Source organism: Salmo salar, chromosome 03 (assembly GCF_965601325.2).
Source record: "Salmo salar chromosome 03, fSalSal1, whole genome shotgun sequence".
NCBI classification, from domain to species: domain Eukaryota; kingdom Metazoa; phylum Chordata; class Actinopteri; order Salmoniformes; family Salmonidae; genus Salmo; species Salmo salar.
This window is the reverse complement of record NC_138293.1, coordinates 12601250-12615246: the sequence shown is the minus strand read 5'-3', so window position 1 is coordinate 12615246 and position 13997 is coordinate 12601250. Positions and strand designations below refer to the sequence as shown.

The 13997-nt window shown below is 39.6% G+C and overlaps 1 protein-coding gene across 1 annotated transcript in view; it reads left to right on the top strand.

The window, feature by feature from the left end:
- The first annotated feature begins 2860 nt into the window (after nucleotides 1-2860).
- The window catches only part of LOC106598614 (carboxyl-terminal PDZ ligand of neuronal nitric oxide synthase protein), a 68857-nt gene continuing 57720 nt past the window's right edge, over nucleotides 2861-13997 (top strand). The window contains exons 1-2 of the mRNA XM_014189645.3: nucleotides 2861-3296; nucleotides 3731-3802. Of these exons, the coding sequence (XP_014045120.3) occupies nucleotides 3192-3296; nucleotides 3731-3802 (177 nt within the window). The 5' untranslated portion in view covers nucleotides 2861-3191. The remainder of the gene's footprint in view (nucleotides 3297-3730; nucleotides 3803-13997) is intronic.

The window sequence follows — 13997 nt, the reverse complement described above, 5'->3', positions numbered from 1 at the left end:
AAGGTACTACAAACCCATTTAGCCAAGAGGGAAAGGGTATCACTATTGACAAAAACATTTAATTTTGAGGCTAATGGGACGCTAGCGTCCCACCCACCGTGCAGCCAGTGAAAAATCAGAGCGCCAAATTCGAAAACAACAAAATGTCAATTCAAATTTCTCAAACATATAACTATTTTACACCATTTTATAGATAAACATCTCCTTAATCCAACCACGTTATCCGATTTCAAAAAGGCTTTACGGCGAAAGCATAAAGTTAGATTATGTTAGGACAGTACATAGACAAAAAATTACACACAGCCATTTTCAATGCAAGGACAAGCGTCACCAAAAGCAGAAAACCAGCTAAAATGATGCACTAACCTTTGACAAGCTTCATCAGATGACACTCCTAGGACATTATGTAAGACAATACATGCATTTTTTGTTCTATTAAGTTCATATTTATATCCCCCCAAAAAACTTTTACATTGGCGCGTGACGTTCAGAAAATGTATATCCCACAAAACTTCCGGCGAATCAGCACAACAATTTACAAAAATACTCATTATAAACGTTGATAAAATATTAAACTGTTATTCAAAGAATTATAGATTAACATCGCCGCATTGACAGATTTCAAAATAACTTTACTGGGAAAGCACACTTTGCAATAATCTGAGTACTGCGCTCAGAAAAATACATCAGGCAATTACAGATACCCGCCATTTTGGAGTCATCTAAATGCATAAATAGCATTAGAAATATTCACTTACCTTTAATAATCTTCATCAGAAGGCACTTCCATGAATCCCAGGTCCACAATAAATGTTGTTTTGTTCGATAAAGTTCATAATTTATGTCCAAATAACTCCATGTTGTTTGTGCGTTCAGTAAGCTACTCAAAATATAGGACGCGCGAGGAAAATGTCACAACGAAAAGTCTAAAAAAGTTCTGTTTACGTTCGTTCAAACATGTCAAACGTTGTAAAGCATCAATCTTTAGGGCCTTTAGAATGTGAAAATTCAGTAATATTCCAACTGGACGATTCCATTGTCTTGAAAAACGTTTTGGAACAGAGCTACCTCTTCACGTGAATGCGCGCCAATGAACTGATGTCCTTCCCTGGGTCACCAACTTCCCAGCCTTCTTGTTCGGTCTCTGTTCATCGTAGACGCCTCAAACAACTTTCTAAAGACTGTTGACATCTAGTGGAAGCCTTAGGAAGTGCAAAATGAACCCTAACTCACTGTGTGTTCGATTGGTAATGACTTGAAAAAACTACAGGCACCAGATTTTCATTTCCTGGTTGTATTTTTCTCAGGTTTTTGCCTGCCATATGAGTTCTGTTATACTCACAGACACCATTCAAACAGTTTTAGAAACTTCAGAGTGTTTTCTATCCAAACCTACTAATAATATGCAAATATTTGACTCTGGGCCCGAGTATTAGGCCGTTTACTCTGGGCACGCTTTTCATCCGAAATCGAAAATACTGCCCCCTATACCTTGACAGTTTAAGTTACAAACAAAAGCATTCAGGCTGGCTTGTAGTTTTAATTGTGCACTTTTCATTGTCAACACCAGAGCCCAATTTTCTATTCCCCTCCACTTGATCGGGCCTGATCATGTGTAAAAGTCAGAACCATAGACCTACACATAAACTTTAGGTTCCTTTAGTAGCCAGAATAGTTCCGACCGGGGGTAGCTTTCCCTACAGGTCGGAACTCTTAGCTGCCTAAATCAGGGCACAGTGGAGCTATTCAATTATTGGCTAGTCAGACCATTACTATTACTACTACTACTACTACCATTACTGTTAGCCATTGTTACTTAGGTAGTGTAAAGCATCGCAGGAGAATTTTTTCAACCAACTTTTACTTGGCGATACTTCCTCAATTTCTGACTCAAAAGACATGGCATATCTTGGCTAGTTGGAGGTGGTTTGTTAGAATGTAAAAAAATCCTGCGTTATTAAATTAAAATAATTGTTTTACTCCATGAAGTAATCCATCAGTGTACGCCGACCATCTTGTCTATTTCAAATCTTCTTTCATTGACTAAGACAGGTAGGTGTCCACCCCAAAGTGCTGCGTTCACATTGAATGACACATCTGATCAATGAGAAGATTTGAAATAGACAGGATGGTGACGAACACATTGCTGCATAAACAATATGAATTATAACATTATATCATGTCTACTCACGGTTAAATGGACGAACACATGACTCAGCAACTTGACTAGGCCATCTACTCACTCCTTTTTTTCTGGTTCATATACAGTCAATGAACTAAGCAGACCAGACCCAGCTGCTAATGCATTGGTGCCTATGGGAGAGACAGAACTGTGACCATTTTTCAATGGAAAATGGTCTACATTATTTATCCACCATGTTTGACCAGCACCACGGACAGCACTACACCAATCACACATCTGTCCTCCATGTACACTACACACAGTATGGTCTTTGCCCTGTTGGTATTGTGTAGCAAATCCATTCTGGGGGCAATTGCCTGGTTCTTGAGACTAAACTCTCATGCATCAAAATGATTCTGTGATTAGTTGTTCCCAAATAGTATGCTAACATCTGCATAGGTTTACTTATTTAATCTGGAGACCAATGGAGAATACAGTAGGCACATTTGAAAACAGCAGCTGCGCTGATTCCAGATTATGCCACTAGATGTCATACAACCCTTATTACAGGTTTTATGTGAATTGGAGAGAGTTATACGCTACTACTTCTGCAAGTCCATGATGATGATGCTGCTATGCTCTGTTCCAATGAAAATAGTTGAATCCCCCGATTTAAAAAAACAAACAGCTGGTCTTCAAGCGGATTTGGATGCTGTCATTCGTCATTTGGCACGCGCGTAAACATCAGTTTTTATTCACGGATAAGACATCAAAATAATTGACCACCTTGCCTTGAGAATTGTGCGTCATCTGAAACGCCACTAGACTGGCAAATAATGTAGCTCGGACGGTATCAAATTGGACCGCTAGACGCATATGGCGTTAACAGAATTCATTAGCCAATCAAGCTGTCGCGCACGGTGGTTCAACCCGAATGACCGCTGGGTTCTAGGCGACTAACCAATCAAAGACCTTCATGAGTGTTGAGCGAGATGCGCTTATTTACAGTCTTCTAATAGCGTTGACATAAAGCTAGTGTTGGACAAGTCGTGTATGTATCAGAAGGGCGATGCCAGGGATAACCAGGTATAATTTAGTGGATGATGCACAGGATTTGAGGATCCCCATGCACAACGAGGCGGCATTTCAGCATGGGGTCTGCTTCGAGGCAAAGGTAATATTAAATAGGCTATGAACTACAGTAGCGGCTCATCAATAAGGATCTATAGTGTACGGATGCGCGCTGACTATATAATGAATTGATATCCAAAATGATATTTTTCCAAAATGTTATGACAATGTAATTATGAAAGCTAGACTGACATTTTTATTTCATTTGAATTGTGCCCTAATATTTCACTCAACAGTGATGATTGAATTCTGATTGCACTGTATTATATGTTACAGTGTGCTTGTTGAAATGTATTCATGAATGTATTATCCTATACCAATTTATCAAATCCATATAGACCTCCAGTAGCCTACCCTTACAATTTATTCAGAATGTACAGTGAAGTCCATTTGACAAGAAGCAGATGACAACAGAGTAAGAGTTCAAGACTACTTGAGTTACTAATGACAAATCTCATAACTGTGTAAATATTATAGTACATTGGCAGTCTGGAAGTGGGTCGTCCGAACAGCCGAATGGAGATAGTGGCTGCAATGAGAAGGATACGGGTAAGATACTTCAATGATCACTTTATCAATTATCTAGTTACCTGTGGGGCATAATATTAAATGTTTTTCTCTCCCTTCCAGTAATGATACTTTCTCCGTATTAGGAATATTTCAATGCCTTAAAGGTTTTTTTTTTAAACGGACTGTGTGTGTGTGTGTGTGTGTGTGTGTGTGTGTGTGTGTGTGTGTGTGTGTGTGTGTGTGTGTGTGTGTGTGTGTGTGTGTGTGTGCGTGTGCGTGTGCGTGCGCGTGCGGGTGCGTGTGTGTGCGTGTGTGTGCGTGTGTGTGTGTGTCTGTGTGTGTGTGTGTGTATGGCATGCATGTCCAATATATGTTTAAGAGATTAATATTCTACTCTCTCACATTGGTATGGTATCTGCATATCGAATGGAACTACATGGCTTCCTATCAAATATTGCAAATCAATCATAGTATTCTAAGGTTATAAGACTATAATCTCAGTCTTAACCAACCATCTCTTCTAATCCTATCAAACCAATCCTAACCATCTCTCTATAAGGAGATATCTTTCCTAATCTTAAAACCATTATCCTTAACCATCTCTTTAAGAGACGTCCTCTCCGCTGGAGAGATGCGAAAGAGATGGCGATGGTGTCTTGCATTAATGGATACTGCAGTGGGCCAGAGTATTACAGTGTTACGGAGAGAAGGATTTAACTGCTGCAGAGTCAGCTGGGAGAGCCAAATGCTACATTTAATCAAGCCATGCCGCCGGGTCTGTGTGACACAGAGGTCAGTGTCTTTCACACAGAGGCTGGCCAGTTCCTCAATGACGTCCAGAGAGAGAGACAACTCTTATAAGGAGGAAAGTGATGGGGAATATTTTTACAGAACATAAAGATGTAGGATTGAAATTATATCACTTTTTCGTTGCTGAGAACTTTCCTGAAAAGCAGGAAATGCAAACTTGTAGTGTATTTGAGGTAAAAAGGCTTCTAAAGTTTGTAATTTCCAATTTTACATTTCAGACTTGACTTGCCTTTTCGAAAAATGTATCAACCCCTACAACATGTCCATTAATTATAATCCACATAATAATTCACATTTCCTGTTGCTGCAGGACTTTTTTCCTGCTGTAGAAAACTGGCTCAAATTAAGATCCTACATTTTAGTGGTTGTAAGTACCTCAATGGACGGTAAAGGAAATCACACTACAAACTATCACCCTCAGGCACTTAAGGAAATTATGACTGTCATAAACTGAGGTTTAATGTCCTGACCTAGTGAGATATACATGGAGGAGGTTTAATGTCCTGACCTAGTGACATATACATGGAGGAGGTTTAATATCCTGACCTAGTGAGATATACATGGAGGAGGTTTAATATCCTGATCTAGTGAGATATACATGGAGGAGGTTTAATATCCTGACCTAGTGAGATATACATGGAGGAGGTTTAATATCCTGACCTAGTGACATATACATGGAGGAGGTTTAATATCCTGACCTAGTGAGATATACATGGAGGAGGTTTAATATCCTGATCTAGTGAGATATACATGGAGGAGGTTTAATATCCTGACCTAGTGAGATATACATGGAGGAGGTTTAATATCCTGACCTAGTGAGATATACATGGAGGAGGTTTAATATCCTGACCTAGTGAGATATACATGGAGGAGGTTTAATATCCTGACCTAGTGAGATATACATGGAGGAGATTTAATATCCTGACCTAGTGAGATATACATGGAGGAGGTTTATTATCCTGATCTAGTGAGATATACATGGAGGAGGTTTAATATCCTGACCTAGTGAGATATACATGGAGGAGGTTTAATATTCTGACCTAGTGAGATATACATGGAGGAGGTTTAATACCCTGACCTAGTGAGATATACATGGAGGAGGTTTAATACCCTGACCTAGTGAGATATACATGGAGGAGGCTTAACCAAGCTAGTCGTCTTGATTACTTTCTTATGTCATTCTCTCTGGCACCAAAAGTTTAAAAAAGTGTTGATAGGGGCCAGAATGTGGTCGGACCATCAAATAATTGGTATAAACATTACTCTTGCAGAATTTCCGCGAGGATATTGGACATTTAATCAAAGCCTACTGGATGACAAATTGTTTTAACCAAGAATAATGTTTAACTGACTTTTTCAGATATAACATACTGTAGGTACAGCAGATCCCCTTATTGTATGGGACACTTTTAAATGTGCCTTTAGAGGCCATGCAATTGAGTACTCATCTTTATTAAAACCAAAACAATGTAGGTCAAAAGAGTTCATCCTAAAAAAGGAAATAGAGGAACTAACAGTAGAGATAGATACCAATAAAACTGTAACATAGAGGCACAGAATAAGTTAGAGGAAAAACAAAAAGAAATGGACAAACTCATTCAAGAAAGATCAAGTGTAATATATTATAAATATTAAGCAAACTAGATGGAATATAGTGAAAAATCCACCAAATTAGTTTTCATTTACAACATGGAAATGCAACCAAAAATAATTTACAGAAACTTGTTACAAATGACGGAGTCATCCATGATTCACCAAACTATATTTTGAAAGAGGAAGCAAAGTACTTTAAGCATCGGTTTTCATTTCAGTCTCCTCCATCTCCACCAACTGAAGTTAATTGTAAGGATTTTTTTCTATCAATACTGTAAAATTAACAGCTATACAGAAAGACACATGTGAAGGCCCAATTATAGAGGAGGAACTTCTAGATGCAATTCAATTATTCAAGTCTGGGAAAACTCCAGGGCTGGACAGCATACTAGTTGAGGTACAGTACCAGTCAAAAGTTTGGACACACCTACTCATTCCAGGATTTTAGTTTTTGTTTATTTTCACTATTTTCTACATTGCACAATAATATTGAAGACATCAAAACTATGAAATAACACATATGGAATCATGTAGCAAACAAAAAAGTGTTAAACAAACAAGGTAGCCAGCCTTTGCCTTGATGATAGCTTTGTATACTCCTAGCATTCTCTCAACTAGCTTTGTGAAGTAGTCACCTGGAATGCATTTCAATTAACAGGTGTGCTTTGTTAAAAGTTAATTTGTGGAATTTATTTCCTTCTTAATGCATTTGAGCCAATCAGTTGTGTTGTTACAAGGTAGGGGTGGTATACAGAAAATAGCCCTATTTGTCACGCCCTGACCTTAGAGATCTTATTTATTCTCTATGTTTGGTTAGGTCAGGGTGTGACTCGGGTGGGAATATCTATGTTTTCTATTTCTTTGTTTTTGAGCCGAGTGTGGTTCCCAATCGGAGGCAGCTGGCTATCGTTGTCTCTGATTGGGAATCATACTTAGGCAGCCTGTTTTCCACCTGAGTTTTGTGGGAGGTTATTTTCTGTTTAGTATTTCTGTTACCTGACAGAACTGTTGGCTTTTCGTTTTGTTACTTTGTTCGAGTGCTTTTTGATAAATAAAAATCATGAACACTTTCCACGCTGCGCTTTGGTCCACTCATTCCGACGAGAGCCGTTACAGAACCTCCCACCAAAAACGGACAAAGCAGCGTGGCCAGGAGAGTTGGACATGGGAGGACATCCTGGATGGCAAAGGATCCTGGACGTGGGAGGAGATCCAGGGCAGATGGGATCGCCTCCCATGGGAACAAGTGGAAGCAGCGAGGGAGGAACAGCAACGAAATCGGGAGTCACGGCAATGATGGAAGCCCGAGAGGCAGCTCCAAAACATTTTTTTTTGGGGGGGGGGGGGGGCACACGGGGAGATTGGCGGAGTCAGGGTTGAGACCTGATCCAACTCCCCGTGCTTACCGTGGGGAGCGTGTGACCAGTCAGGCATCGTGTTATGCAGTGATGCGCACCTGTTAAGGGAATTTACAATTCCAATCATGCATTTAATCTTTAACCAATTCCCCTAGGTTTGTAAGACCCTGGGTTCACTAATAATTGGGCAAAGTCTCAGATTTTATAAAAAAGGTTCACAAATCTTTATTCATGAGAGCTCTAAAGTCAAATGAGGACTCAGTCCTTTTATAATACACACACACATTCCTATTTTTAGACCACTCCCTTCTCAAACAACCAGTACTTTTCCACTAACCACAAAGAACGATAAAATTCTTCAAGGCTTTCACCTCCCATCCCCCGTTGGGACCCTCTTGGTTTGAAACCCTCTAATGATTTTCTATTATCTACTCTACAACTTCACTCTGTTTACATCCCTACTAAATAATATAACATCATAGTATTACAATACTAACAGATCTACCCACATCCTGGTTTTATCTTCTCATAATTATTAAACATTTCACCCTATCCTACAATTTCAGAGTGGAACACTTAAGTCATTATTCTAACACATACAAATTATTCTAACAATCCACCCTTTGACTAAATGTTACACACTGATACTTCAATTTTTATTAGAAAATAAAATCATACCAAGTCAAACCGTTAAATGTATATGCATCATCTACTCATCGATGGCTGTTTAGTACTACTTCCAATCATAACTCTTCTGTTCAGGATTTTCATAATGATCTTCATTGAATAAACAGTCTCTAAACATTGAAAATCGTCTCATTAAGTTCCGGCACCTCGGGAATGAATGTATCAACGGTGTCCATCAGGTCTGGATCTGTATATCATTCATTCAATTGGTCAGACTCTGGGATGGGCCCGTACCTCACCATCTGCTGAGTCACTGCATTCTCTAACGCCTTACTCACCAAACCTCGTACACAGGGAATAAAACAACAACCACATAATACCGGCATACCCATACAAACAATAGCAGCCCCCACGATAGTAGCTACTATGGTTTTCCATTTGCCAAACATTTCATCAAACCACCCTGTCACAGATGTATTAACCCCTGAGTTCTCAGCCCATTCTTCACTTAGTGCGGTCAACCCAGCCATGGCTCTAGTTACAGTCCCCTCTGGTGATGTATTATTTGGAATAAAAGTACAACAATGACCCCCCCCACCATTCTACAAACCCCGCCCTTCTCTGCCAATAACATATCAAGAGCCAAACTATTTTGCCAAGTCATGAGGGAGGTGGCGGATAATTGGTCAGAGATTCCCTTCACTGCATCTCTAGTCTGATTTACCAATCTTTGTTGATTATTATAGATATAGTTTATCCAATCCACATTCTTATTTATCGTAACCCACCAAAAGAAAGTAGTTGTGAACCCTTCACCTATTTGATTCAACGGCTTGTATTTATCTGGTACTCCTCTAGGGATTCCTATGGAATCCAACCATATGGGGCTTTCCTCATCTAGGACCAGACTTCTCTTATTTTACTCACCGCTAGACGTTGATGACTAATCCTCACTGGTTGAACCAATAACACCGGGGCGCAAGTACCTACCCACCCTTTTGGTAACATCTGCCTTATACGTCCTTGGTCGGTACATGCCCACCATACATCAGTTATAGGTGCTGTGAGGCCCAGAATTTTCTCCTGTACTTCCAAATCTAAGTCTGTCACATTCACAACTGTCTTACATCCATTAAAATCTCCCAAATCCCTACTGCCATTCCTGTGTCTATAACATTGATACTCTCCAGGAGTTAGAGTGAACTGAGGTGGATTGGCTGCGCTCTTTAATTTGGCCAAACCCATCCCTGTACAGTTAACTTCTTCCTGATTAGATCCTAAGTCTAACACACAAGAGAGCATCGTCTGTGGCATTGGAGCAGTCAACATAGTTGGTCGCCCAGTAGAACATGCATAACAATTAGTTTGGCCCAGAGCCCTGGCCGTGTAATTCATCCATCTTAACCAGAGATTTTCATCTGGTATTCCTTCTATCTCCCCTTGGTTCATTTCTTGGAGAAGGAAATCCTTCACATCAGGTAGACTAGTGGATTTTCCACCTGAATTATCAATTCCTAATAACGGATTTACTACAGTGTATTTCACTGTAGTGTCTGTCAACTGAAATGATATGCAGGTATCCTTGCCACACTCATCAGCGCATGCCATATACTTCATTTACATGTCATTCCTAGTCACATTTTGTAGTTACTACTATTCCCAACATACATGAGGGAATATCCTTATTCCGTTCAACACCCCACCGTGCACTCCATTTCCAGATATTAGTCTCATATTCCCTGCCCCATGTGTGTTTAAACACCTGGGACCAGGAACACATGGACATAGTTGGTTGACACAGGCCTCCCTGTGGCCTCCCGGTGGCTCAGTTGGTAGAGCGTGGTGTTTGCAACGCCAGGGTTGTGGGTTTGATTCCCACGGGGGGCCACTACTGGAGAAAAAAAATCTATGGAATGAATTGAAATGTATGCATTCATACAAGTTGCTCTGGATAAGAGCATCTGCTAAATGAGTAAAATGTATAAGGGGGTGTTGTTGTCAGTTATCTCCTTATAACTGTGTCCCCTCCCGTTAGTCATATTTAGTATCCTCATCTTAAATCTCGCCTTTTGTCTTTCTCTAACCCCTATTTTATATGTTACTCTTCCTTGCCTGTCCTTATTTTGAGTAGTTTGTCTTTTGCTTCTCAACAATGGTAAAGATTCGGTACGATTTATGCCGACTGGTGGTGGATCTGGATGTATCAAGAATATTATTAGTACTATGATGCAGCTTAGGGTCCCCCATTTTCCCAAAAATTGCCAACCCTCTCCTGCCTGTAGCTATCTGCCTGGAACCACATTCCATACTCACACTCAGTGATGACAGGTCGGGTTAGGAAACTTCGTTAAGGAGGTAACCCCCGAACCCTATTGGTAATCGGTTCTTCTCATAACTCTGTGTGTGATCATTAGTCCTCGTATGTGTTCCTACCTTCTTTCAGTGGGTAACAGAGACCCAAGTGGCTCTCTCAGCTATTCTAACGGCAAAGGCGACGGTTAACAGAACCTGGTAAGGTCCTTCCCAACGGGGCTGTTTCCAGTCTTTTCGTTTCAACGATTGGATCCACACCCAGTCTCCAGGCTGTATTGTGTGAATCACCTTCTCCTGTAATTCACCTGTTGGACACAAAATCTTGGACATGCGGGTATGGTTAACAAACAGTCTTCTCATGTGTTCTGCTAGTATATCTTCAACTTCTATGTCTGCCTGTTCTAATCTCCCTAACTCTGGCATTCTATAGGCTCTACCTGATTAGCTAAATTGTAATCCATTTTTTAAAGAAATAGATCCTAGTAAACCAACTCTAGGGATAATATCTTGACCTAATATTTTAGCTACCCTAATCGTGTCCACCAAGTAAGTTGGGAATGCTTCAACCCATTTACTATTCTTATCTATTATTGCTAACCCCACTTCTTTCCCTCACTTTGGAATAGGTTATAAAATATATCAATGAAGTCCATTTCCAATTGTTGGAATGGATATTCTACCTGGGGGGTATTCTCCCAGTGGTGCTCTTTCTCTACCTTGATGATTATTCTATGTACAAATAACACACCTTGAACAAAATTATTATTTTTTTAAATAATTTGTTATCCCGTATGCTACGAAATGTTTCCTAATTATTTCCATCATCCCCCTGTTGATACATGGCTCTGCATACCTAAACAGAGACTTCGATAATATAGGTAAATTACCCTGATACCAAATACCATCCTTATTCACCGCTCCTAGTTTTTCCCATTTAGAAATCTCCTTTACTGGTGCTCTAGATTGACCATCTTTTTAGTAGGGTCTTGTCTATGTTTACTTTCTCTTTCAAATATTGCTGTGTAGGTGTCTGTGGTTTAAGGCCTGCCTTTTTCTCTTCTTCATCTGCCTTTCTGTTGCCATTGCTAATTTTATCCGTTACCTTAGAGTGTGCTTCACACTTACAAATAGCTATCTTTTCTAGCAGCTGTACAGCATCTAATAAATTCTAAATCAACTGAGCATGTGTAATAGGTTTACCAGAAATGGTTACCATTCCTCTTGTGGCAGAATTCTCAACTGGAGCTGCTCTCTTTGCCAAAACCTTGGAGAATTGCACTGTGCATCTCTTTCTCTAATTACACCCCGCTCTACCAAGTCTTCAAAGGTAGGAGTCATCTCTTTTATGGCCTCGGGCTTTCTGTGGGGGTGACAACCACATTCAACAGAATCATTCAACAGGTTATCTAGACATAACCTGGAGTTCAGGATTGGAATGCATGCCTGTTCTCCCGACATTTCATGTTTCATAACCACTGGAGCAGACAGTCTTTCCACTGTCTGATGTCCGGAAGCTGAACGTCCAAAATCTTTTCCTCATTTGTACTTACTCCTTCAGGCTTAAAATATATCCTAAATACTTAAAATAAGTCTACCATTATTAAACTTATTCTTGCTAACTTTATAATCTTGTTCAACAACAAAATATAATAATACTTAGTATATCAATTTCACAGCCTTGTTGTGTTCAATTTCTTACACTGCCTTCTCATGTGCTTAAATTACAAATATGTCTAAGAACTCTAAACTCCATCATAATTATCAGTTATACACATTTCCTTAAAATCAGTATCACAAATGACCTTAAATTCACTATCCAAATGCCCCTCCCATGAGGCTGATCAGACCACAAAGGAGAGCCATTATAGAGGCCATTAGACACACACAACTGTGATTAATGTGCACTGTCCCTGTAAAATAAAATTAACTCCACCTGCAATCCACTTCACTGACCTGACATTGTTCCACGTAATGGAAACAGATTATAATGTTAGAATACATTAACTTCCTGTTCAATTCACTGGTGTTACTAAACAATCAAACCAAGAATCAATAACCAGAAACTATCACAAAACTTTTACGATTCAACTATCCAGACCTGAATTGCTTACAGCCAATACATAGCCCAGAGCGCACAACCAACTCTCCTATTTTTACCAGTAGGCAAAAATATAACCCCTACTCAAACAACGTTCTACCTTACCTCTATCGTAAGATTAAAACATATGTTACAACTTTCTCCTCTCTTTCGGCTTCACACTTATGAAATGTCCAAGACTTTAAAAGTACCATGTAAATCGCCAAATTTATAAAATACTTCATTCAAATCTTTTAGAATAAAAAACACATTTCGGTGGGTACAACTCTATCGCAATCACCTCTCCGCTCATTATTATAATTAATTAGATTCAGGTAACTGTCTCTTCTTTGATTCAGATACTTAAATACAACTCCAGTCCCTTTATTTCATTTCAGCCGACCATTTAGGCAACGTACTACATCGAATTCGCCTCACTATTATTTTGAATGAATTAGTCCTTCAATTTAAACTAAACAAGCTATCAATACGTTCGGTTTATCTTAAACAAACACTAACTACCTTATCTTTCCAGGCAAAACATACCAATTGTTAAAATTACAATTAAAAACCCTGCTTTTAGCCCATAGGCTGGGAAACAAACCCAGGCCTCCCGCATGGCAGGCAAGAATTCTACCTCTGAACCACCAATGCTATTGCTCAGGGTTGCAATTTTGGTGGTTGTGTCCTACTCGGTCACAATGTTTACAGGGAGCTTTATACTCCCGGGCGAAATATCCTGTCTTATTGCAATTGAAACACTTTCTATCGTCTGGTTCTATCCATTTTCTACTCTCCCTGTTTCCCCCTTCTCTTTAAAATCTTTCCTGTTCTTTCCTGCAATTTCCCCAAGAGTGGCGATCAAATATTCTGCTCCTGTCTGTTCTTTCTTACTTTTCTTTTCCTTGAAGCCTCCTTTATGCTTATCTACGATTATCTCGAGAGTTACTATCAGATGCTCTCCTTCTTTCTGTTCTTGCCTTCCTTCTCTCGGAGGTGCCTTACAGTCCCATGAGATATGTCCCTTTTTATTACACCTTGAACACGACCCCTTACACTTTCCAAATATTGACTAACTGTCTCCCTCTCTGACTGACTCAAATAATTAACCATTAATTCCTCCCTCTTGGAATAGTCAGACCTATTTGTGTGCCTCCGGAAGATCTCGACTATCCCCCTGAAACGTATTTTGATAGGCGATCTATATTCATACCATTATGTCTCTGACCTACTTTCTTGAAACTTATCTATAGAGGTGATCTTTTATCGAATATTAGGTCTCACACGTGAGCGAATGATCATTGTGTCACGACTGATTAATATAATATATCTATCTCTACTTTTAGACAATAGACTATTAGGTCTTACACGCATACGAGTTACCGCTTCTTATGACTTTTGACTCAGTTAATATCTCATATCTCACACGCTCTATTTTGGGTTTCCCTCCTAATAT